The sequence below is a fragment of the Eulemur rufifrons genome, chromosome 4, assembly GCF_041146395.1.
Source record: "Eulemur rufifrons isolate Redbay chromosome 4, OSU_ERuf_1, whole genome shotgun sequence".
Classification (NCBI taxonomy): Eukaryota; Metazoa; Chordata; class Mammalia; order Primates; family Lemuridae; genus Eulemur; species Eulemur rufifrons.
The window spans coordinates 83,000,677-83,022,253 of NC_090986.1; the positions used below are offsets into that span (position 1 = coordinate 83,000,677).

Sequence of the window (21,577 nt, forward strand, 5' to 3'; positions counted from 1 at the left end):
GCCTCGGCTGCTGTGCCCGCAGAGCTGCCGGTGACCCTCCTACGCCCGCTGCGGGACAAGATCGCCATGGAGAAGCACCGGGGCGTGCTGGAGTGTCAGGTGTCTCGGGCCAGCGCCCAGGTGCGGTGGTTCAAGGGCAGCCAGGAGCTGCAGCCCGGGCCCAGGTACGAGATGGTCAGCGATGGCGTCTACCGCAAGCTGGTCATCAAAGACGTGCAGCCTGAGGACGAGGACACCTACACCTGCGATGCCGGTGACGTCAAGACCAGCGCCCAGTTCTTTGTGGAAGGTGGGGCAGGGCTGTGGGCAGCTGTCAAGGTCGCCAGTGGGGAGGGTCTCTCTGGCTTCCACCAGCTGTTTGCCCTGCACTCCTGGAGGGGCCGGGCGTGAGAGGGCCCTGGCTGGCGCGTCCGGGCAACCGGGGCAGAAGCGAGCACGCGTTCGGTGTGGCGGGATGGGGTTTGTTCCCAGTGGGGAACTGGAGCCTGCAGGAGGGGATGGCCGGTCCTCCCCGTGGGACCCGCTGGTGACCACTCTCGCCCCACAGAGCAATCCATCACCATCGTGCGGGGCCTGCAGGACGTGACGGTGATGGAGCCCGCCCCCGCCTGGTTCGAGTGCGAGACCTCCATCCCCTCGGTGCGGCCGCCCAAGTGGCTCCTGGGGAAGACGGTGCTGAAGGCAGGGCCGGACGTGGGCATGGAGCAGGAGGGCACGGTGCACCGGCTGACGCTGCGGCGGACCTACTCCACCATGACCGGGCCCGTGCACTTCACCATCGGCAAGTCCCGCTCCTCCGCCCGCCTGGTGGTCTCAGGTGAGGGCTCAGCCCCATGGGTGGACATGGGGCGGGGCCACATGTGGGTGTGGTCCAGGGCCACGAGGAGATGTGGCTCAGGGCCAGGGTATGACACAGCTCAGGGCCACAGGAGGGTGCAGTTTAGGGCCGTGAGTGGACACAGCTCAGGGCCACAAGAAGACATAGTTCAGGACCAGGTGGATGCGGTTCAGGGTCACAAATGGACATGGCGCAAGGCCACGAGTGGACATAGTTCAGGGCCACAGAGGAGGCAGTTCAGATCGACAGGTGGACAGGCGGAGGCAGGGCAGGGCAGGGCAGGGCGGAGGCAGGGCAGGGCAGGCAGGGCAGGGCGGAGGCAGGGCAGGGCAGGGCGGAGGCAGGGCAGGGCAGGGCGGAGGCAGGGCAGGGCAGGCAGGGCAGGGCAGGGCAGGGCAGGGCGGAGGCAGGGCAGGGCAGGCAGGGCAGGGCAGGGCAGGGCAGGCAGGGCAGGGCAGGGCAGGGCGGAGGCAGGGCAGGGCAGGGCAGGGCAGGGCAGGGCGGAGGCAGGCCAGGGCAGGGCAGGGCAGGCAGGCAGGGCAGGGCAGGCAGGGCAGGGCAGGGCAGGGCAGGGCGGAGGCAGGGCAGGGCAGGCAGGGCAGGGCAGGGCGGAGGCAGGGCAGGGCAGGCAGGGCAGGGCGGAGGCAGGGCAGGGCAGGCAGGGCAGGGCATGGCAGGGCAGGGCATGGCAGAGGCAGAGGCAGGGCATGGCAAGGCAGGCAGGGCAGGGCAGGGCAGGCAGGCCAGGCAGGGCAGGGCAGGGCAGGGCAGGGCGGAGGCAGGGCAGAGCGGAAGCAGGGCATGGCAGGGCAGGGCATGGCAGAGGCAGAGGCAGGGCATGGCAGGGCAGGGCATGGCAGAGGCAGAGGCAGGGCAGGGCAGGCAGGGCAGGGCAGGGCAGGGCAGGGCAGGGCAGGCAGGGCAGGGCAGGGCAGGGCGGAGGCAGGGCAGGGCAGGCAGGGCAGGGCAGGCAGGGCAGGGCAGGGCAGGGCAGGGCAGGGCAGGCAGGGCGGAGGCAGGGCAGGGCGGAGGCAGGGCAGGGCGGAGGCAGGGCAGGGCGGAGGCAGGGCGGGCAGGGCAGGGCAGGGCAGGCAGGGCAGGGCAGGGCAGGGCAGGGCAATGAGTTCCCCGCGGCCCCGCAGCCCAGCCTGTCCCTGCTCCCTGCAGACATCCCCGTGGTCCTCACACGGCCTCTGGAGCCCAAGACGGGGCGCGAACTGCAGTCGGTGGTCCTGTCCTGTGACTTCCGGCCACCCCCTAAGGCCGTGCAGTGGTACAAGGATAACACACCCCTGTCTCCCTCCGACAAATTCAAGATGAGCCTGCAGGGTCAGATGGCCGAGCTGCGCGTCCTCCGGCTCACGCCCGCCGATGCCGGCATCTACCGGTGCCAGGCAGGCAGTGCCCAGAGCAGCGCCGAGGTCACCGTGGAAGGTGGGGTGCAGTGGGGATTGCGGGCATGGGGAGAGCCTCCAAGGACAGGGGCAGCCAGCCAGCCCGGCGCTGAGTCTCTACACCCCTCACAGCTCGGGAGGTGATGGTGACACAGCCGCTGCAGGACGCTGAGGCCACAGAGGACGGCCGGGCCAGCTTCTCCTGCGAGCTGTCCCACGAGGACGAGGAGGTCGAGTGGTCACTCAACGGGACACCCTTGTACAACGACAGCTTCCACGAGATCACACACGAGGGCCGGCGCCACACGCTGGTGCTGAAGAGCGTCCGCCTGGCAGACACGGGCATGGTGCGCGCGGCCTCCCCGAAGGTGTCGGCCTCCGCCCGCCTGGAGGTCCGAGGTGAGACAGCCCCGTGGGGTCTGCGGTGCCTGCGGGGTCCCACGCTCGGGGTGGGCCTCAGGCTCCCCTCACCAGCCCGTGCCCTCCCTGCAGCGAAGCCGGTGGTGTTCCTGAAGGCGCTGGACGACGTGTCCGCAGAGGAGCGTGGCACCCTGGCCCTGCAGTGTGAGGTGTCCGACCCCCAGGCCCGCGTGGTGTGGCACAAAGACGGTGTGCCCCTGGGCCCCAGTGACAAGTACGACTTCCTGCACACGGCCGGCACGAGGGGGCTTGTGGTGCATGACCTGAGCCCTGAGGACGCCGGCCTGTACACCTGCCACGTGGGCACGGAGGAGACCCGAGCCCGGGTCAGCGTGCACGGTGCGTGGCTGCAAGGTCGGGCGGGCTGCGGGGGACTGGGTGGTCAGCCTCTGCGGGGCAGCCTGCCCCGTTCTCTGAGATGAGGGGCTGCTCGGCTGAGCCGGGGAGGCCGAGGAGCCTCCTGGGGGTGGGGAGGGGAGAAGCCGAGACCCCAGGCAGGGGCTGTGGGTGGCCACGTCCCCACCCCACAGGGCCTTCCTGAGGTCGCTGGCTGGCAGGGCAGAGCTGTCGTCTCCCTGCCCCAGCCCTGGGTGTGGTCCCCTGGGGCACGTCCCTCTCAGGCAGGGCGGGTCCCTCAACCGCAGGGTGGTCACCTGGCCCCTGAGTGTGCCACTGTCCTTGCCCAGCCACCTGCAATCCAGATCCTAACCCTGGAGGCGTCTGGGTTGGCTCACCCCGTCTGAGGCCTCCCTTCCTCCGGGCTCCCGTCTTTCCTCTCTGGGATGTTATGGGCCTGTGACAACTGCAGCCGGTCTGTGCTCTCGGCCACCCTGAGCTGAGTGGAGCTCAGCGGTCTTAGTCTTCCAGACACCGGGACGTGGCCAACTCCAGGCGAAGGGCCCCTGCTGATGGGCGGGGCAGCACGGCCTGGCCCCTCTGGGTCTGGTCCGTCCTGGGGTCTGGCCGGGGGCAGTGCCATCATCTTGGGGCTGCGCCTGTGGCCGGCCTGACCTGTTCCTGTGGCCTGCAGACCTGCACGTGGGCATCACCAAGCGGCTAAAGACGACGGAGGTGCTGGCAGGCGAGAGCTGCACCTTTGAGTGTGTCCTGTCCCACGAGAGCACCGGTGACCCAGCTGCGTGGACAGTTGATGGGAAGACGGTGGGCAGCTCCGGCCACTTCCGGGCCACGAGCCAGGGCCGGAAATACATGCTGACTGTCACTGACGCTGCGCCCAGCGACGCCGGGGAGGTGGTCTTCTCCGTGCGGGGCCTTACCTCCAAGGCCTCGCTCATCGTCAGAGGTGGGCACGTCTGGCCAGGGCGGGGCAGCCACCAGTGGGCTTCCAGGGCTCATCTCCCCTCGCCCCTTCTAGAGGCTGTGGGGGCCCAGGGGTCCCTGCTGGGGTCCTTGGGGAGACGCCACTCATGTAGGGAGGGGGTCACACTCTCAGGCAGGCTTCCCCGAGCCTCTGGTGCAGGCCGGATTCTGGTCCAATCCACGGTCTGATTGTGCTGAGCGGTCAGCAGATGCCAGGGCCGGTGGCTCACTGAGCCCGTGTGACGACCCTGAGCCGAGGCCAGAGCCACCCGCTCGGCTGTGAGATCACCATGGACAGCCCTGGAATTGTGCTCCTAGTCATACACTTGCTGCGGATCCAGGGAGCTCACTCACAGGCGCAGCCGGCCCGTGGCCACGGCCTGAGTGACAGGCTCAGGGTGCTGATGGGACACGATTGCATCTCATACAGGGTTCCGGGGCTCTGAGGCTCCTGGGGTTCCCACGTGTGAGGGCTGTAGGTTCTGTGGTCTTGGTCACTAGAGATTGAACATTCTCAGACGCCTGACCCTGTTCCCACCCAGGCTGCGGCTGGGGCCGTGGCTGTAGCCGGGGTGGTGGGTACCTGTGTGGCTGGCGCCACGGCCGCACCTCACGGGCAGCCGTGTCCGCTCCCTTCAGAGAGGCCGGCGAACTTCACGAAGCCCCTGGAAGACCAGCGAGCCGTGCTGGGCGAGGACGTGGTGCTGCGCTGTGAGCTGTCGCGGGCGGGCGCCCCCGTGCGCTGGCTGAAGGACGGCAAGGCCATCCGCAAGAGTCAGAAGTACGACGTGCTCGTCGAGGGCACGCAGGCCACGCTGGTCGTCCGCGGGGCCTCGCTCAAGGATTCGGGCACCTACACGTGTGAGGTGGAGGAGTCCAAGAGCACGGCCAGCCTCCGCGTGGAAGGTAGACGCCACGGGAAGCCCCATGCGTGGCCCTGCGGTGGCCTCTCCCCCCACAGCAGGGCACCCCCGGGAACCTCAGCTCCCCTGTCCCAGGTGGGCAGGGCTCGCCCAGGCCTCACACCCGACCTGTTCCGCCTCCGTCTCCCGCCCGCAGAAAAGGCAAACCGGTTCACGGAGGAGCTGGCCGACCTGCACGTGGAGGAGAAGGGCACGGCTGTGTTCGCGTGCAAGACGGAGAGGCCCGCGGCCGCAGTGACCTGGCGCAAGGGCCTCACGGAGCTGCGGGCCTCAGGGAAGCACCGGCCCAGCCAGGAGGGCCTGACGCTGAGGCTCACCGTCACTGCCCTGGAGAAGGCCGACAGCGACACCTACACTTGCGACATCGGCCAGGCCCAGTCCCGCGCCCGGCTGCTGGTGCAAGGTGAGGCCGGCCGGGTGTGCTCAGGCCCAGGCTCTGTTTGAACTTGACCCTGAAGACTCAGATACGGTCAGAGATTGGGCTCCGGGTGGGAACAACCTCAGCCTCTGAGGGCGGAGGGGACGCCCTGGGTAGTCTCTGAGGCTCTCCCAGCTTGACCTTCTGGGAACGAGCCAATGACCTTCACTTACTCACACATTTATTTGCTGACTGGTGTTTCCCACATGCATGAGCAGCGTGTGCCAGGCCCCCTGTGTGACTTCTGCATGTATTTGAACACACGATGTAGCGCCTCTTCTCGGAGGGGCAGCCTGGCCAGGTGTGCTGACGGCCAGGGAGCTTCAGGTGCTCCCAGGGAAGAACCCATGGCCCATAGTGTTGTCATTGATACTTATGGTGGCGTCTTAGTTCATTTTCTGTTGCTTGTAACAGAATACCTGGAACTGGGTGATGCATAAAGGAAAGGAATTGATTTCTTATAGTTTGGAGGCCGGTAAGTCCCAGGTCAGGCAGCTGCCTCTGGTGAGAGCCTGCTCGCCGGTGGGGCCCTACAGAGTCCTGAGGTGGCGCAGGCCACTGTGCGGTGGGGAGCTCGGTGTGCTAGAGCGTACGGCCAGGCGCGCGGCTCACGCCTGTAATCTCGGCACTCTGAGGGGCTGAGGAGAGAGCATCATCTGAGGCCAGGAGTTGAAGACTGGCCTGGGCACATAGTGAGACCCCATGTCTACTAAAAAGTTAAGAAACTAGCCAGACATGGTGACACACACCTGTAGTCCCAGCTGCTTGGGAGGCAGAGGCAGGAGGATCGCTTGAGCCCAGGAATTCGAGGCTGCAGTGAGCTGCGATCACACTGTTGCAGTCCAGCCTGGCAACAGAGCGAGACCCTGTCTCAAACAACAAAACCAACAAAACAACAAAATAAAGAAGTATTAGGTTGGTGCAAAAGTAATTATGGTTTCAGACTGTTAATTTTAAATCATTATAACTGGGCTCAAATACATCTTTCCTGATCAAAATAGGAACCATTACAATCAACACATTTTTGCCAACGAGAGATAAGTTTATTTATTCCTGTAGCAGAATCCATGCTTCAGGATTCGACAGACTCTTGGGTGGCATTTTCTGCATCCTGCTGGCTGTGGAAGTGTTTTCCCTGCAAAAGGTTGGGAAGGCTCTGTTTGAGATGCTTGAAGAAGCGGTAGTCAGTTGGTGAGAGGTCAGGTGAACATGGCAGATGAGGCAAAACTTCGTAGCCCAATTCATGCAACTTCTGAAGCGTTGGTTATGAGACATGCGGTCGGGCATTGTCGTGGGGAGGAATCGGGCCCTTTCTGTGGACCGATGCCGGCTGCAGGCGCTGCAGTTTTCAGTGTATCTCACTGATCTGCTGAGCAGACGTCTCAGATGGAATGGTTTCGCCGGGACACAGAAAGCTGTGGTGGATCAGAGCGGCGGCGGCCCACCACACAGTGGCCAGGCCTTTTTGTGGTGCAAGTTTGGCTTTGGGAAGAGCTTTGGAGCTGCTTCTCGGTCCAGCCACTGAGCTGGTTATCGCAGGTTGTCCTATAAAATCCACTTTTCATCATGTCACAGTCCGATCAAGAAATGGTTCATTGTTGTGTACAAGAAAAGAAGACGACACTTCAAAAGGACAATTTTTTTGATTTTTGGTCAGCTCATGAGGCACCCACCTCGATAGCTTTTTCACCTTTCCAATTTGCTTCAAATGCTGCGTGACCACAGAATGGTCCACAGTCAGTTCTTCAGCAACTTCTGGTGTAGTTGTCAGAGGATCAGCTTTGATGATCGCTCTCAACTGGGCATTGTCAACTTCCGATGGCCGCCACTGTGCTCCTCATCTTCACGGCTCTCGTCTCCTTTGCAAAACTTCTTCAACCACCACCTCACTGTACGTGCGTTAGCGGTTCCTGGGCCAAACGCGTTGTTGATGTTGCCAGTTGTCTCTGCTGTTTTACGACCCATTTTGAACTTGAATAAGAAAATTGCTCAAATTTGCTTTTTGTCTAACATCATTTCCATAGTTTAAAATAAATATAAAATAAACAGCAAGTAATAAGTCATTGGGAAAAAACCATAAATTGAGAAATGCACATTGAAAAATGATGTACAACATAACCACATTTAAGAATGTATTCCAGTAGTAAATGGCAAATTTCAACAATGCTAGAGCTGCAATTACTTTTGTACCAACCTAATAATATAAACTAGGAAACTTCACTCCAACTTTTTCTCTCTAGTGGATTCGGTACATCTAGTGAAAGCATTTTGTTAGCATAATTAAAACCCCATGATCTGACAAAGTTGGTAATCATAGTTAATAAAAAATCAGTGAAGGTGAGAGTCATAACATAATGAAAGATATTTTTAAAAAAATCAAAACATACAGATGTCCAGCAGTCTGGTGGGGGGTGCGGGAGCCATTTCTTTGCATGCAGGTCCACTCATCAGCTTTTTTGTCTCTTGGGCGCCGCGCACATTTAAAGTGGAGTCATTCCTTGCAGGAACTTCCGGATGCGGAAGGAATCTGAACGCATGAGTTACCTCAATGTTCATAAACTCTCTGTTTTCTTTAACATCACTAATTCAACAGCAAAAAAAACCTTCTTTCTAGGAATCCACATTTTCCATCCTCCAAACCATTCGAATTAAATTTTAACATAGCCCTGTAAAAACACTCATGTATCTTCTGTTAACATCTCATGTCATTGCATGATCGTAATGACAAGAACAGGTTTGGAGACAGGCAGCTACCCTTGGGAAGCTCAGCTTTGTCGGAGGTGGCAGGATAGCACCTCTTCTGGTTCTCAGCAGGCTGTGGGCTCTCCCAGCAGGCTTTGCAGAAGGACCCCCAAGGTTTGGGGCTCAGAGGGGTCCCCGAACATATCTTTGGAGTGTTCTGCTCTGATCTGCTTGTTTTCGGAGTTCCAGCAACAGGAGCTCCTTAGGCAAAGCCACTCTCGAGCCATCCTGGGGAGCAGGCCGAGTGGCCCCCAGACAGCAGGGACCCCTGATGTGCCCCTCTGTGCCCTGGCAGGCCAGAGCGTGCGCATCATCGAGGACCTGGAGGACGAGGACGTGCAGGAGGGCTCCGCGGCCACCTTCCGCTGCCGGATCTCCCCGGCTGACTACAAGCCCGTGTACTGGTTCTTGGACAAGACGCCCCTGCACCCCAACGAGCTCAATGAGATCGAGGCCCAGCCCGGGGGCTACCACGTACTGACGCTGCGGCAGCTTGCGCTCAAGGACTCTGGCACCATCCACTTCGAGGCAGGCGACCAGCGGGCCTCGGCTGCCCTGCGGGTCACCGGTAGGTTGTGTGCCTGGAGGCCAGAGCCGTGGTGGGGGACTCCGTACTGTCCAGGTCACTCGGTGGCAGCCTTGTGCAGGGGTGGATGTAGCTCAGCCACGTGCCGCGCGTGGTCCCCGGGTGCAGGGAAAAGGTGCAGCCGGCTGCCCGTGGGGTGGGGACTCTGAAGGCTGGGTTGCCCTTTCACGCCGAGTTCCTTCTGTGTGACGTGTGGAATTGTGCCTGGTGTGGCACAGGCCAGCCTGTGTCCCGCTGGGGCGGGAGCCACCCAGAGCCTGCCCGGTTCCCTCCACTGCCCTTTCTGCGGCCTCAGCCCGAGGGCGGCAGCAGGCGGCACGGACCCGGGGCCTTGCCTGGTTTGCTGTCACCTCTGCAGTGGCAACACAGTGGCGTCCCCCAGACACCTTTCGCCTCTCTCCCTGTCCCCCAGAGAAGCCGAGCATCTTTTCCCGGGAGCTGACGGATGCCACCGTCACAGAGGGTGAGGACCTGATCCTCACATGTGAGACCAGTGTCCCGGACAGCCCTGTGTGCTGGACCAAGGACGGGAAGACCCTGCGGCCGTCTGCCCGGTGTCAGCTGAGCTATGAGGGCCGCCGGGCCCAGCTGGTCCTCAGCGGGGCCACCGTGCAGGACGGCGGGCGCTACAAGTGCGAGGCCCGGGGCGCCTGCTGCAGCGCCATCGTCCGGGTCCACGGTGAGCTCCCGCGGGGCTCGCAGGTGCCGGCTTCTCCCTGTGTCCTTCGCGGTCGTCCCTCTGTGCATGTCTGTGTCGTGACCTCCTCTTTTATGAGGCTGCCCAGCCGGATGAGCTCGTTGTACCTCACTTCCGTCTGTAAAGGCCCTGCCTCCACATACAGCCACATTCTGAGGTCCAGGGTCAGGGCCGCACCATGTGAATTTTGCGGGCGGGACGCAGTTCAGTCCATGACACCCCACCCTTCTCAGTCCTCCTGCTGCTTGGAGCATCCTTCTTGTCACTCATCTCCACATCTGCCCCTTCCCAGAGGTCTTGGGGTCCCTGCCACCAGCCCCTGAGGCACAGGGGCGAGGTGGGCCGGCCCTGGCCCCTGCAGAGGCCCCTGCCCCAGCCCCCCTCCACCTTCAGAGGTCCCAGGGCAGGGAGGGTGAGCCGAGCCCGTGCCTGTCCACAGCCTGGCCGGTGCGGTTCCGCGAGGCCCTCAAGGACCAGGAGGTGCCGGAGGGCGGAGCTGTGACGCTGCGCTGCGTCCTGTCGTCTGTTGCTGCGCCCGTGGAGTGGCGACGCGGGGACAACATCCTGAGGTCGGGCGACAAGTACAGCCTGCGCCAGGAGGGTGCCGTGCTGGAGCTGGTGGTGCGGGACCTGCGGCCCCAGGACAGCGGGCGGTACTCATGCTCCTTCGGGGACCAGGTGACGTCTGCCACGCTCACCGTGAAAGGTAAGCCTCCCCCTCTGCCCTGTGAGGCTGACGTGGCCCCTGCATCCAGTGCGGAAGAGCACAGGTGACGTCTCCTGTCTGGCCTGGTTGCAGCCCTGCCCGCCCAGTTCACGGGGAGACTGAGAAACAAGGAGGCCACGGAAGGGACTGTGGCCACGCTGCGCTGTGAGCTGAGCAAGGCGGCCCCTGTGGAGTGGAGGAAGGGGCCCGAGACCCTCAGAGATGGGGACAGATACAGCCTGCGGCAGGACGGGACCGCGTGTGAGCTGCAGATCCGTGGCCTGGCCGTGGCGGATGCCGGGGAGTACTCCTGCGTGTGTGGGGAGGAGAGGACCTCGGCCACGCTCACCGTCAGGGGTAAGACGGACGAGTCCAGCTCAATCTGCGTTCTGGTGTCTAATTACTGACTTCCTGCATCCCTTTCCACTCACTGCCCCGGACTCTGTGCCACGCTCTTCCCTCCACGCCGCGGAGTCCCTTCCAGCCCCCCCGGCTGTTGTGGGAGGCAGCGGAAAGCAGCGTGTCCATGCGGCCTCCCTCCTTGTGTTGCTGTGGGTTCTGTCCTGGGGAGTCTGTGTCCGTCTGGGCACGTTCTGTCCCCCAGCCCCCTCCAGGGAGTCTGATGTTCTCCGTGTCTGTCTGTCCCTTCCCAGCCCTGCCTGCCCACTTCATAGGAAGACTGAGAAACCAAGAGGCCACGGAAGGGGCCACGGCCACGCTTCGGTGTGAGCTGAGCAAGGCGGACCCTGTGGAGTGGCGGAAGGGGCCCGAGACCCTCAGAGATGGGGACAGATACAGCGTGAGGCAGGACGGGACCACGTGTGAGCTGCAGATCGGTGGCCTGGCCGTGGCGGATGCCGGGGAGTACTCGTGTGTGTGCGGGCAGGAGAGGACCTCGGCCACGCTCACCGTCAGGGGTAAAGCCGCGTCTGGCCATGTGTGCACGTGGCTGTGCGTCTGAGCACTCATGCACGTTCCCACCGTGTGCCTGTGTCCTTGTCTCTCTCCCTCGCTCCTGCACGGATTTCTCACCCGCTCTGGGGGACCCATCTCAGGAGCTGGGAAACAGCAGAGAACAGGCACTTTCCCAGTCCCTGCGGGGGCCACAGCCAGGAATAGATGATTATGGGGAGAAACAAATAATTTAAAAAAATGCAACTGAAGGTCTTCATAGGGGAGAAGAGGCGGAAAGGAGGTGGCAAGGTGAACTAGGAGGGCCCCCGAATGGGAATGCCGGGCAGGACGTTAGAGAGCAGGGACCGCAGGACCCCTGCCCCAGGCCACGGAGGGGAGGGCGTGTGGCGTGGGGTGAGGTGCAGGTGATGCCCTGTGTTCTGCGCTGTGCCTGCGGCCAGGTGCCTGGGGGCTCAGGGTGCAGTGAGGATGCACAGCTGTCCTGGCTCCTGCGTGGTCCCCTGGCTGCCACCTGTTGCGTGTCCTGTGTTGCCCACGTGGTCTCTGTGACTGGCGCCTGTCCACGCTCTGCAGAGCATGGTGTGTTGTGTAACCACATCCTGATGACCAAGTTGAGGACAGGGGCTATGGCCTGAGCATGTCACACAAAGTGCCGTGGTCACAGTGGCCTGTGTTCAGACGAAGGCAGCTCCTGTGGAGTGGAAGAAGTGGCCCGGGACCCTTAGAGGTGGGGACAGACACAGACCGGGCAGGATGTTCTAGAAACCCGTGTCCTGGCCCTGGTGCATCCTGGGTGTTCGCAGGTGTGTTTGGTAGGAGCAGACCTCAGCCTGACCTGGGCCCACCTCGGGAGGTGAGGCCACTGAGCTTGGCACCCCCCCGATGGCCTCACGGTCACACTGGGGAGAAGCTTCCAGCCTTGAGTAACCACAGTGTTCCCCACAGGAGGGACATGGTCCTTTAGGCCACATCTTGCTTGTCCATGGAGCCGGGACCCCTGCTCTGGTGTGGCTGGTGGCCGGGTGTGGAGGGTCCAGGTGCTCAGGCGGCCCTTGGTCACTTTTAAGCAGATGAAACAAAGCCAGCCATTGCTGAAAGGCCTGGGCGCCTTAGAGTGGAGAGAAGGCCATCCCTGCAGACTCGCGGGGCCTCTAGCCTGGGGCTCTCTTGGGCGCTGCTCACATAGCAAAGACGCTCCCCAGGCCAGGAGGAAGCGAGGCCTGGGGGCTGGGCGTGGCCGTCATCTGGCTGCTCACGCCTGTAGCAGGAGGTGCTTGCCACGTGCGTGAACGTCGCGGAGAGAGGCCTAGCCGCCACGCTTCTCCAGCTGCGTGGACGCAGCACAGTGTCCGTGCCGTGGAAGCACCGGGTCCTCGTGGCATCACAGCCACCAGGAGACCACAGAGGGACGTGGGGCTCCAAGCCTTGTCACGTGCCCGCAGCACATTAGAAAGACACAGAGACCATGGGGTGGGGAAAGCTGCTCCTAGCCCCGTGGCTGAGAAGCAGAGGACTGAGGGGACCAGCCGTGGCCTGCCTGAGACAGCCGCTTCCGGCGTGGCCAGCCCTAAGAGGCCTCGGGTTGTGCGTGCCCTGCCTGGACCACACGTGGCCCCCTCTAGAGAATGCGGCAGGGCACTCGGCACGTCAGGCATTACCGCCTGTGCTGAGCTCTGGCCTCAGGGGCAGCTGGAATTGATGAAGTACGAGTGGGTACAGCCTTGAGGGAGGCTTTTTGGCCAATTGTGTCTCCTTCGTCCCAGCACCCGTCAGGATCACAAAGCAGCTTTGAAATCGGGGCCACGGAACAGGGCCATGGTGTGGTCGAGCTGAGCCAGCAGGCCGGCCTGGCCCTCAGATCTGGTGGTAGATGCAGTCTGAGCCAGGACGGGCCACAGAAGGCCCCGGGGAGGGGATGTCCGTCCTCTGCCCATCCATGCCACGGTCCTGTGGCCGCGTCTGTGCACCTGTCCTCACCCTGGGGTCCTCGCTAAGGATCCCAGCTCCTCCACGTCCCTGCCACATATACTGGGCCAGTCCGTTCTTTGCTCCAGCACGCTACTTCCCACGCATGTGTGCACATGTCCACACTTTTATTCCTAGTTTGTTCTGGAGTGTGCGTGTTTCCTTGTTGAGTGGCTCACACACGCCCTGCCAGCCAGATTCACACAAAGTATGAGGCCAGAGGGGGCCATGGAAGGGGCCATGGGCATAATGGGAACAGGCTTGACCGAGAGAAACCACAGCCCACACCCTATGCTTAGCACGCCCTGCATGTGGCCCGCGCCCAGTCAGGTTCTGTGTCTTCCTTGTGTCATTCACATCTTATGTCTTCTGTGTGCTCAGAGGGTGCAATGGTGTTTGTTTTCTGACCCTCTTCAGCCCTGCCTGCCAAGTTCACAGAGGGTCTGAGGAATGCAGAGGCCACAGAAGGGGCCACGGCCACGCTGCAGTGTGAACTGAGCAAGGCGGCCCCTGTGGAGTGGCGGAAGGGGCCCAAGACCCTCAGAGATGGGGACAGATACAGCCTGAGGCAGGACGGGGCCATGTGTGAGCTGCAGATCCGTGGCCTGGCCGTGGCAGACACCGGGGAGTACTCGTGCGTGTGTGGGCAGGAGAGGACCTCGGCCACGCTCACCGTCAGGGGTAAAGGTTGTGTGTGACCACAGGGATGCATGTCTACACGTTGTCTGCCCATCGCCAACTTGTGTCTCCAAATGTGGCACAACTCCTGTGGCAACCTGTGGTCATCTGTCCTCTAACTGGGTCCTCTGGGTGCCTGCCGCCTCTCCTTCTCCTCGTCACATCTCTTCACATTGACATCCATCCCTTGTGCTCTCTGTTCGCACTGGGCCACGTGCTTTCTCACCGTCTGCACATTTACTTGCTCATGCCGAGGCCCTTTGCCTGTTTTTGTGGGTCCATGTGGGTGTCCGTGTCCTGTACACAGAGTCCTCCAGTCAGTCTGATGTTCTCAGTGACCGCTTGGTCCTCCCCAGCCCTGCCCGCCAGGTTCATAGAACATGTGAGAAACCAGGAGGCCACGGAAGGGGCCACGGCCACGCTGTGGTGTGAGCTGAGCAAGGCGGCCCCTGTGGAGTGGAGGAAGGGGTCTGAGACCCTCAGAGATGGGGACAGATACAGCGTCAGGCGGGACGGGACCCGATGTGAGCTGCAAATCCGTGGCCTGGCCGTGGCGGACGCCGGGGAGTACTCGTGCGTGTGTGGGCAGGAGAGGACCTCGGCCACGCTCACCGTCAGGGGTAAAGAACACAGGTGTTTGAGCAGAGCCATGTTCTGGTGTCCACGTGTTGGCTCCATGCTGTCTGTGTCCACCCGTGCCCTCCCCGTGCCGTGTCACCCTGCTCCCATCGCTGCACGGACCCCTCTCAGCCTCCTGGGCTGCTGCAGGAAGCAGAAGAAACCCAGCTCTGTGCCCGTGTGGCCCGGTCATGTTGTCCTGTGGGATTCCGTGTCTTGCTCTCCGTCTTGTCATGCCTGTTCCCCAGAGTTCTCCAGAGGTGCAACCTTCATCTGCTCAGGCTGACACCACACCCTGCAGACTGGGAGGCTCAAACAACAGAGGTTTGTTTCCTCAGAAGTCTGGAGGCTGCGATTCCAAGATCCGGGTCCTGGCAGGGCTGGTGTCTCCTGAGCCTTCGCTCCTGGTCTGACAGGCAGCCATCTCCTCTCCGTGTCTTCACCTGGTCACCCTCTTGTGCATGTGTGTGTCCTCATCTTTTTGGAGAAGGACACTAGTCATAGTGGATTGGGGCCCACCCTAACAACCTCATTTTGGCTTTTAAAGATCCTGTTGAAATACAGTGACATTTTGAGGTACCTGGTGTTAGCCCTTCAACATAGTAATTTTTGCGGGGGGCTCATTTCGGGCCTTAACACTCCACCTCTGGCCTCCCAGGATTCTCTGCCTTGTCCCAGGCAGAATCCATCCACCCCTTCCCAACAGCCGCGTCTTGACCGTTCCAGCGTCAACCCTGAGGCCAAGCCTCGAGTGAAAACCGTCTTGATCAACAGTGAGGGAGACGTCAGGCGTGACTTACCCTGGAGCCAAACTCTCCTCAGCTGTGACACTGAGGCCAGATGAGTCGTGTGCCGCCAGGACACAGTGGAGAGACGAACATAGGGCAGACATTCATATTCATAAAGGATGAAACAGGAAAGAAAAACACTGGGTCACAGGTCTTACGCAAATGTGAATCCAGCAGGGAAAATTCCATGCGATTTCAAGTCTGGGGAATAATCCTCTTTGGCTCAATACTCTGTCCTCTGGGCCAACCACAGTGTCCTGAACCTCGCAGACCGGGCAGCACCCTCCCCCCTCGGCCCTGGGCGATAGCCTCTCCCCACAGCCCTGGGCAGAGGTGACCTGGCTCCGGGCCTCTGTGGGCGGTGGGAGCCCTGCTGATCTCTGAGTGACCTTTGGGGCCACTCTTGCCTTCTCTTGAGGGAGAGCACGTGTTTGCATCCATGTCAGACCTTAGGGCCAGCCTGGAGCAGCCCAGAATCTGCCAGCCTGCCTTTGTCTCGCCGGCCCTGGCCCGCTGGGCCCAGTCTGGCGGCCTGTGCGGTGTGCGGTTCTCAGGACCCGCTGGCCTCTTGCGCCTGGAAGGGGGCCCGGGCTGGCAGAGAAGGGGCTTCCTGCATAACCGCGTCCCGTGCCCGGCTTCTGCTGAGATGGCGGAGTCATCGTCACGCTTCTAAACGAGTCATTTTAGGCCATTGCTGCAGTAGCCCCCACTCCTGGCACCGCGGTTTGTGTCCGTTTTCTGAGAAGTCTGAAGACCAAGACGTCCGTGGGTCGGTTTCTCCTGAGGCCTGTCCCCATGGCTTGCAGAGGGCGCCTGCCCCTGTGCCCGCACACGGGGCCGTCCCTGCATGGCTGTGCCTGGTCGCCACTGGCCGGACCCGCAGATCTCACGGCCGCTCCTATAACAGAAGACTGCCCGCCCACCCTGCGTGTTCTCTCCAGAATACGCTGTCTCACTATTTTACAGCATTGCCAGGCTGAAAAATCTCCAAAGCTTCCAAGTCCTGGTTTGTTTTATTTGATTTATGATTCCTTCTTCAGCTGCTCTCGTCTTGCACTTTACTGTAATCAGCAAGGAGAAAACAGGCTTCCCTTCAGCACTTCTTAAAAATCTCAGGTGGACGCACGAGATCGCACCGTTTTCAGTTCTGCCTTCCCAGTTCTTTATTCCCAGCTGAGCTCTGACCAGAACCATCTTTAGTGTCCATTTTTCCGTGCTCTGGTTGTTCGTAGGAATCTAGGCTTTTTCTGACATGCACCCAGCCTTTACCTGTCACCCGCTTACAAAGCCGCGTCCACAGGTTTAGGTAATTGTTAGGCCTGCGCCCCACTCCTGGTACTGAAAAGTTTGCATTCGTTTTCTGACCAGAAGTCTGAAGATCGAGGTGTTGGCAGGTGGGCTGCCGCTGAGGCCTCGTTCCATGGCTTGTAGATGGCGTCTTCTCCCCGCCTCTCCGCACGGGCCCCCTCTGTGTGCACCTGTGTCCCCGTCGCCTGTTCTTGTAATGCATCAGTCGCATTGGAGCAGGCCCACCCTGACAGCCTCATTGTACCTTAGTTGCCACGTTAAAGGCTTTATCTCTAAACAGTCAGACTCCGAGGTGCCAGACGTTAGGATTTCAACATGAATTTTAGGGGGACGCGATCAGACCGTAAGAGGGTGTAGCCAGGGTGGGCCCAGGCAGCCTGACACCTGTGAGCTGTCACTGTGCCGTGCGTGGGCAGGGAGCAGAGGGTGGCAGGATGGAGTGTCAGGTGCGGTGCAGAAGCCACAGCTGCAGTCGTTGGTGTCTAGGTGACACGAGCCAGGCAGCAGGTGGGAGTTTGGGGCCAGTGCGTCAGGACAGGAACGCGGGAGGCCGCTGTGTGGGCCGGGAGGGCTGCAGGGAGCCCGGGCGTGTCCGCGCAGGGGTAGTGCTGGGAGGAAGCCCCACCCAGGAAGGTGTCTCCTGTGTGAGGATGACAGTGGGAGTGAAGTGTGCCTGGGAGGTGCTTCCTGTAGGGTCGTAGGGAGGGGAGAGGCCAGTTCATTACCTTGTTGCCACTGTGGGTTGCAAGCTGGAGGAAATTGCTGCTTCCCAGGAATGAGAGGTCGTGAGCAGGACAAAATGCCCTTTAGAAGGCAAGAGGTCTGGAACGGAGCCCACCTCCGGGCTGAGCTGCCCTCTCAGGTGGAATGCAGGAAGGCCTTGCTGTCACTCTTAGACCTGCTGTGTTCCATGTCCCTCCAGCCCTCCTGCTTCTGTCTCCTTCCTGGATGTTCAGCTTGTGTCCCTCAGTCCTCCAGAGGGTTTGATGGCTTCTGTCCATGTGACCCTTCCTAGCCCTTCCTGCTCGATTCATTCAAGACCTGAAGACCATGGAGGCCACAGAAGGGACCACGGCCACTCTGCAGTGTGAACTGAGCAAGGTGGCCCCTGTGGAGTGGAAGAAGGGGCCCAAGAGCCTCAGAGCTGGGGACAGATACAGCCTGCGGCAGGATGGCGCTGTGTGTGAGCTGCAGATTAGTGGCCTGGCCGTGGCAGACACTGGAGAGTACTCGTGCGTGTGTGGGCAGGAGAGGACCTCAGCCACGCTGACCGTCAGGGGTAAAGATCGTTTGTGGGCCAGGGGCTTGGTGTCTACATGCTGTCTCTGCATCACCACCTACCACCAGCCAATGTGACACAGCTCCCGGGGTGACCCCATGGTGTCTGTCCTGTATCTGGCGTCCTCTGGGCATCTCTGAGCTCCCTTCTCAGAGTCAGGAAATGTCCTTATGTTCACGTCCATCCCTTCATGTTCTCTGTTCCTCCTGGGCCACTGGGCTCCTCACCTTCTATACGTTCATTTGCTTGTTCCTGCCATGGTCCTTGGCAGTTGGTGTGGCTTTTTGTGAGTTTCCATGTCTTAAACACAAAGTCCTCCAGACCATCTGATGTTCTCAGTGACTGCTTGGCCCTTCTCAGCTCTTCCTGCCAGATTCACAGATGATGTGAGGAATCAAGAGGCCACAGAAGGGGCCACAGCTACACTGCGCTGTGAGCTGAGCAAGGCAGCCCCTGTGGAGTGGAGGAAGGGGCCTGAGACCCTCAGAGATGGGGACAGATACAGCCTGCGGCAGGACGGGACCGCGTGTGAGCTGCAGATCCGTGGCCTGGCCGTGGCGGATGCCGGGGAATACTCGTGTGTGTGTGGGCAGGAGAGGACCTCGGCCACGCTCACCGTCAGGGGTAAAGCCCACGTGTGGTCAGGCAGAACTGTTCTGGCGTCTGAGTGTTGACTTCTGGACATCTGTCTCTACTCATTCCATCTTCTCTCCCCGTCTCTGTGTCACCTCTTCCCATCACTCTGTGCAATCCCTTCCAGCCTCCCACCACTGTGCCACAGCGGGTTTGGTCTTGTGTTCCTGTTGGATTCTGTGTCTTGTCCTCCATCCCATAATATCCTGCCCCCAAAGTTCTGCAGAGCCTCTGGTGATCTCCTTGTGTTTCCCACCGTCTCTGGCTCTGCCGGCCAGATGCATATAAATGTGAGGCCTAGGAGGCCTCAGCCATGTGGTGTACAGCTTGGGCTGGGGGAAGCCACAGGCCACAGACTGTGCTTGGCACACCCAGCACGTGGCCCACGTCCGCTGGGTTTTGTGTCTTCTCTGTGTGTCCACGTCATGTCTCCTCTGTGTGCTCAGAGGGCTTGACTGTCCCCATGTCTTTCTGACCCCCAGCCCTGCCCGCCAAGTTCACAGAGGGTCTGAGGAATGAAGAAGCCACAGAAGGGGCCACGGCCACGCTACAGTGTAAGCTGAGCAAGGTGGCCCCCGTGGAGTGGAGGAAGGGGCCCCAGAGCCTCAGAGATGGGGACAGATACAGCCTGCGGCAGGATGGGGCCACATGTGAGCTGCAGATCCGTGGCCTGGCCGTGGCGGATGCTGGGGAGTACTCGTGCGTGTGTGGGCGGGAGAGGACCTCAGCCACGCTCACTGTCAAGGGTAAAGATCATGTGTGGTCATGTAGACCTGTGCCTTGGTGTCTACACATTGTCTCCGTGTGACCACCTTTTGCCTCCTGTGGTGACCCCGTGGGCATCTGTCCTCTGTCTGGGGGCCTCTGGCATCTCCCACCTCCCCTTCTCCTCACTGGGAGACATCCTCATGTTCATGTTTATCTTTGTGCTCTCTGTTCCTCCCGGGCCATTTGGTTCCTCACCGTCTGTACGTGGATTTGCTCATTCATGCCGTGGCCCATTGGCAGTTTGTGTGGCTCTGTGTGGGTGTCCGTGTCCTGTACACCAGACAGTCTGATGTTCTCAGTGACCGCTTGGTCCTCCGCAGCCCTGCCCGCCAGGTTCATAGAAGATATGAGAAACCAGGAGGCCACAGAAGGGGCCACAGCCACACTGTGGTGTGAGCTGAGCAAGGCAGCCCCTGTGGAGTGGAGGAAGGGGACAAAGACTCTCAGAGATGGGGACAGATACAGCGTGAGGCAGGACGGGACCCAGTGTGAGCTGCAGATCCATGGCCTGGCCGTGGCAGATGCCGGAGAGTACTCGTGCGTGTGTGGGCAGGAGAGGACCTCGGCCACGCTCACCGTCATAGGTGAATACCACATGTGGCCTCCTGAGTGACTTCTCTCTTCTCCCACCCAACCCATGTGGTCTGAGCTTTCCCCACGTCTCTTTAAGTCATTGTCATCTCTTTCCCTCCATCACTCATCTGTGTGATCCGTTTCACAAATGCGCACTCAAAATGCATTGAGTTGGCCTGGCCTAGGGTCTGGGGATATGGGGCCCAAGGAAGCCACCAACGGACAAATGTCAGGGCCCAGGAGAGCTGTCCAGGCCACTGGCATCTCTCCAGGGGCTGGGATTGTGCACGGGCTCTCCGGTGCCCGATGTGGAGGTGAAGGTCTGTGTCCTTTCACCGACATGCACGTTAGAGTTGGGAAGTTTGGGGACGAGGTGACCAGCGACCACGCCCTCCTGAATCTAGTGAGAGGGTCTGACTGAGCCTTGCAGTCAGGCCACATTTCTGAAGGAGCGCTGCCCTCATCTGCTCAGGCTGACGTGACAAAGTACTGCAGCCCGGGTGGCTCAAACAACGGAGACTGACTTTGTCAGAATTCTGGGGTTGAGATTCCAAGACCCAGATGTCAGCTGGGTTGGTTTCTCTGAAGATCTCTCTCCTGTCTTGTAGGTGGTCATGCTCGTTCTCTGTCTTCACGTGGTCGTCCTTCTGTGCGCCTGTGTGTGTCCTAATCTCTTTTGATAAGGACACCAGTCACGTCGGATCAGGGCCCACCCTAACAATCTCGCTTTGGCTTTAAAGCTCCTGTTTACACACAGTACCATTCTGAGTACTAGGCGTTAGGGCTTCGACACAGGAATTTTGAGGAGGGAGGACACAATTCAGGCCATAACACTCCACTCTTTGGCCTCCCAACATGCATGACCTTTTCACATGCAAAATACACTTGCTTCTTCCTGGGGCCTGAAATCTCATCCCATCCCAGCATCGACTCTAAGTCCAAATCTCATCTAAACCTCATGTCTATTAAGTGTGAGGGAGACATCAGCTATGACACGTGCTGAAGCGAGATTCTTCAGCTGTGCGGCGTGAAACGAGACATGTTCTGTGCTTCCAGGACACTATTAAGGGACAGGCAGAGGATAGACATTCCTATTCAAAAACTAGGGAATGGAAAAGAAGCTGTGGGCCACGGGTTCTGAGCAAGTCTTAAACAAGCAGGGGGAAATCCACTAGATTTTAAGGCTAGAGAATAATCCTCTGGCTCAGTGCTCTGGCCCTGGGACCCAGTGGGGTAGTGACTCCAACCGCTCAGCCCACGTGGAGGTGCCTGCCTCTCTGGAGCCGAGGAGGGGACAGCCCTCCCTCCAGGCCTGTGCCCTCTGCCTGCTGGGGACCGGGCCATCCCTGTTAACCTTGGAACCATCCGGTGTCTTAAACAACGGAAATTTGTTTTTGTTTTTTTAAAGTTCTGGAAGCTGGATATCTGAGATGCAGGTGTCGCCAGGGTTGTCTCCTTCTGAGGGCTCTTTCCTTGGCTTGCAGACAGCTGTTTTCCCCATGTGTCTCCTCATGGCTGTCCTGCATTTGTGTTCAAATCTCCTCTTATGCGGACAGCATGCGTATGGGTTAGGACCCACCTCCTGACCCGATGAACCTTAATCAGCTCTTTAAAGGCCCTGTCTTCAAAACAGTCACATTGTGAAGTCGGGGGGCTTAGGGCCTCAACATTAGACTTTTGAGTCACCTCGTCACAAGGTGTAGCCAGGGTGGGCCCAGGCGAGCTGTAACTTGGGAGCTCTCACTCTGCCTGGAGTGGGAAAGGAGGGGATGGCAGGCTGGAGTGTCAGGTGTGGTGCAGAGGCCACAGCTGGAGCCCACTGGTGTCTGCGTGGTGTGAGCCAGGGCAGTGTGGGGTGGGGTCTGCAGGGTCAGGAGAGGCAGGTGACGTGGGGGAGGCCGGCCTCACGGGGGCTGGGAGGCTGTGCAGTGAGCCCGGGTGTGTGGGTGGATGCCCTGCCGGGGCACGTACCTCCTGTATGAGGGACAGCAGTGGGGCAGTGAATGTC

The 21,577-nt window shown here is 60.5% G+C and overlaps 1 protein-coding gene across 1 annotated transcript in view; it reads left to right on the plus strand.

The window, feature by feature from the left end:
- OBSCN (obscurin, cytoskeletal calmodulin and titin-interacting RhoGEF) overlaps positions 1-21,577 on the plus strand; it is a 135,401-nt gene that overhangs the window by 46,310 nt on the left and 67,514 nt on the right. The window contains exons 29-46 of the mRNA XM_069467771.1: positions 23-289; positions 548-817; positions 2,006-2,272; positions 2,365-2,631; positions 2,725-2,991; positions 3,683-3,955; positions 4,612-4,878; positions 5,032-5,298; positions 8,351-8,623; positions 9,054-9,320; positions 9,778-10,044; positions 10,138-10,401; positions 10,698-10,961; positions 13,342-13,605; positions 13,959-14,222; positions 17,956-18,219; positions 18,711-18,974; positions 19,317-19,580. Of these exons, the coding sequence (XP_069323872.1) occupies positions 23-289; positions 548-817; positions 2,006-2,272; positions 2,365-2,631; positions 2,725-2,991; positions 3,683-3,955; positions 4,612-4,878; positions 5,032-5,298; positions 8,351-8,623; positions 9,054-9,320; positions 9,778-10,044; positions 10,138-10,401; positions 10,698-10,961; positions 13,342-13,605; positions 13,959-14,222; positions 17,956-18,219; positions 18,711-18,974; positions 19,317-19,580 (4,800 nt within the window). The remainder of the gene's footprint in view (positions 1-22; positions 290-547; positions 818-2,005; positions 2,273-2,364; positions 2,632-2,724; positions 2,992-3,682; positions 3,956-4,611; positions 4,879-5,031; positions 5,299-8,350; positions 8,624-9,053; positions 9,321-9,777; positions 10,045-10,137; positions 10,402-10,697; positions 10,962-13,341; positions 13,606-13,958; positions 14,223-17,955; positions 18,220-18,710; positions 18,975-19,316; positions 19,581-21,577) is intronic.